At 55.3% G+C, this 3067-nt stretch overlaps 1 protein-coding gene across 1 annotated transcript in view; it reads left to right on the forward strand.

The window, feature by feature from the left end:
- The window catches only part of LOC107124674 (monocarboxylate transporter 8-like), a 24169-nt gene that overhangs the window by 10117 nt on the left and 10985 nt on the right, over positions 1-3067 (forward strand). Inside the window, exon 2 of the mRNA XM_015428165.1 lies at positions 2497-2572. Coding sequence (XP_015283651.1) covers positions 2497-2572 — 76 coding nt within the window. The remainder of the gene's footprint in view (positions 1-2496; positions 2573-3067) is intronic.

The following is a 3067-nucleotide window of genomic DNA, read 5'->3' on the forward strand; positions in this document are numbered from 1 at the left end:
CTGTCCCCCGCGGCAGGGATCCTGTGAAGACGCACGGATCCCCCGCCGCGGCTTGGCAGCCCTAGTTCCTCGAGATTTGGGGGTGGAGCCTGGGGAGGACAAGGATCTCAGTGAGGTACAGGGCCCTAGGCTAGAGCCCACCCTCCAAAGTGCCCATTCTCTCCAGGGGAACTGATCTCTATAGCTGGGACATTAACTGTAATACTGGCCTCCATACAGCTCCATACAGTGGATCCAATCACACATTTCCAAAGACATCAGAGCACCACCACCACCACCACTTCTTCTTCCTCTTCCCGGATGGCAGTTTCTGCTGATGAAGAAGAGTTGGTTTTATACCCCACCCTTCACTACCCGAAGGAGTCTCGGAGCGACTTACAATCTCCTTTCCCTTCCTCTCCCCACAACAGACACCCTGTGAAGTAGGTGGGGCTGAGAGAGTTCCGAGAGAACTGTGACTGACCAAAAGTCACCCAGCTGACTTCATGTGGAGGAGGAGGAGTGGGGGAATCAGACCCAGCTCTCCAGGTTAGAGTCCACCACTCCTAACCGCTACACACCATACTGGGAAACAAAAGAAACAAAATCCATGTCATACTTTTGGTGGGGGAGGCAAACCCAGGGAACCCAAGGAACGAAACCCAAGGAACCCTTTTTTCCCGCTTTGAAAACTGTGGGAGCTGCTTGTGTGAACCACCCAATCCGTGCAAGCATCCTGCTCCCCTCCCCTCCTGCCCTGTGGTGCCCAACGCCAGGACTGGAAGGAGCGGAGGCCCTGCGGTCTCAGCGGCTCCAGACGGGCCAGTTCAGAAAGATAGCCAAGTATCCTACTGAACCCTTTCAGAATCGCCATCAAGAGCTAATCCACAGGTTTGTGGGGGGGCTGTTCATCCCGGAGCAAAATAAAGCACAGTAGCCCGATCACACGGTCCCCCGAGTCTCTGTGTTTAGGCTGTTAGCTGGCGATCACATGGCGATGCTGCAGTGTGGCAAAGAAGCAGCATGTGCAGTTCCGCAGAGCAGCACTGCTTTCAGTTTCGTGTTTGTGTGCGTGCGCTTACGAAAAACATCCGGTTTACGACGGGATGTGGACAGGCACCAGATGCCACGGGATACTAGCGCTCCAGCGATTAGACGCCTGCCTGTGCTGCGCGTTTTCCAGATACTAGTGCACTTTCCTTGGTACTTTTTAACTCCGCATCTTTGGCGGGATGCCACGGGTTGGCCACGGGTGCGCTACGCTTCCCAGATGTTGCGGTGTGATCACGCCCCGAAAATCCGCCCGACATGCGTGCCTTTCGTGTGGCAAATTCTCCATGTGACCGGGGCCAGAAGCAGGCAATGGCAAGCCACCTCTGAATGTCTCTCGCCTTGAAAACCTACGGGGATGCTGTAACTTGGCTGCGAGTTCACATTTTCCACATTTAACAATAAACATATGCTTGTTGCAGACATCTGCAGTCTATATAGGAATTGTAAAACTAGGGCAGGGGTGTGCAGCACCGAGCTCAAGGGGTTTCATAGATTCCACGCTCCTCACTGGCTACAACGTTGAGCAGGACCAGCGGGGTACCAAGAAAAGCAGCTGGAGGGTAGCCCCTCGCTATGAGGTAGACAGTAGGAGCAGAGAAGAGGACAGGAGTGGTCGGGGAAGATGGACAGTAAGGGCATCAGTGACCGAGAAGAGCTCTCTCTCATCCCGCTTCATCCTGTGATGTGCCCGAACCTCTCAATTATTTATTTGCACATAGTAACAAAACAGTCATGTTGAACAAAAGAAACAAAATCCATGTCATACCTTTGGTGGGGGAGGCAAACCCAAGGAACCCTTTTTTTCCTGCTTTGAAAACTGTGGGAGCTGCTTGTGTGAACCACCCAATCCGTGCAAGCATCCTGCTCCCCTCCCCTCCTGCCCTGTGGTGCCCAACGCCAGGACTGGAAGGAGCGGAGGCCCTGCGGTCTCAGCGGCTCCAGACGGGCCAGTTCAGAAAGATAGCCAAGTATCCTACTGAACCCTTTCAGAATCGCCATCAAGAGCTAATCCACAGGTTTGTTGTGGTCTCTGTGCAGGCACGCACATAGGCTGCATGCCCGTACTGAGCACCACTCAGGAACTTTCTGGAAGTACCACAGTCAAAGAGAAACCTACTTGAAGTGACCTCTGGATTACGGTCGCAGCTTACCCCAAGCCTCTCCTTCTGCCTGGGGTGTGTGTGTGTGTGGCTGGCACTGGTATGGGGACCTCCCACCATTGACTGACAGGCAGCTATGGCGACCACAGTCAAAGAGAAACTTACTTGAAGTGATCTCTGGATTACGGTCGCAGCCTACCCCAAGCCTCTCCTTCTGCCTGTGGGGGGGGTGGCACTGGTATGGGGACTTCCCACCATTGACTGACAGGCAGCTATGGCAAAGGCGGGGCTGAGTAGGCTGTGCTACGAACCCCCACGTAGTAAGGGCACTGTGTAGATCCGCCTGGAATGTCTCCTTGGGCAGCTCGGAAGTGTCCGCTCCTAGAGGTCTGGTGCAGAGGGGAGCATTGCCACCAGGGGTGGCTGAACCAGTGAGCAAAGTGAGTAGAGGAGGGCACGGTGGCTGCTTAATAGCTCGGGACCGGGTGCAATCCCCTTCCTTCCAGGCCTGGAGAACTCTGCAGGCCACCTAAGGGCATCGACACAGGCGTAGAAAAGAGGACATTAAAAATGACAGACATTAGAATGGCCCACCCTGGACCCTCTGTTCAGCTCTCGTTACGCTGCTAAGCATGGAAGGAGGCAAAAGAGGGCCGAAGCTTTCGTGTGCCTGGAGTACAAAAGGTCCCAGATTGTGGGAGAGGTGGCACTTCTTCAGCAGCAGAAGCTACAGTGGGGGACCCACCAATCAGGGCCGGCCCGAGGTGTTTCTGCGCCCTAGGCGAGGCTAGCTTGTGGCACCCGCACCCCCCTCAGCGCAGATGCCAACCTCCTGGTGGGGCCTGGAAACCTCCCAGAAACATGCCCGTGGGGGTCGGGGCAGGCGCCACAAGCTAGGCGCCTTAGGATCAGCACGGCGAGTTGGGAATCGCGCT

Source organism: Gekko japonicus, unplaced genomic scaffold (assembly GCF_001447785.1).
Source record: "Gekko japonicus isolate JY-2015 unplaced genomic scaffold, Gekko_japonicus_V1.1 scaffold1520, whole genome shotgun sequence".
Lineage (NCBI taxonomy): Eukaryota > Metazoa > Chordata > Lepidosauria > Squamata > Gekkonidae > Gekko > Gekko japonicus.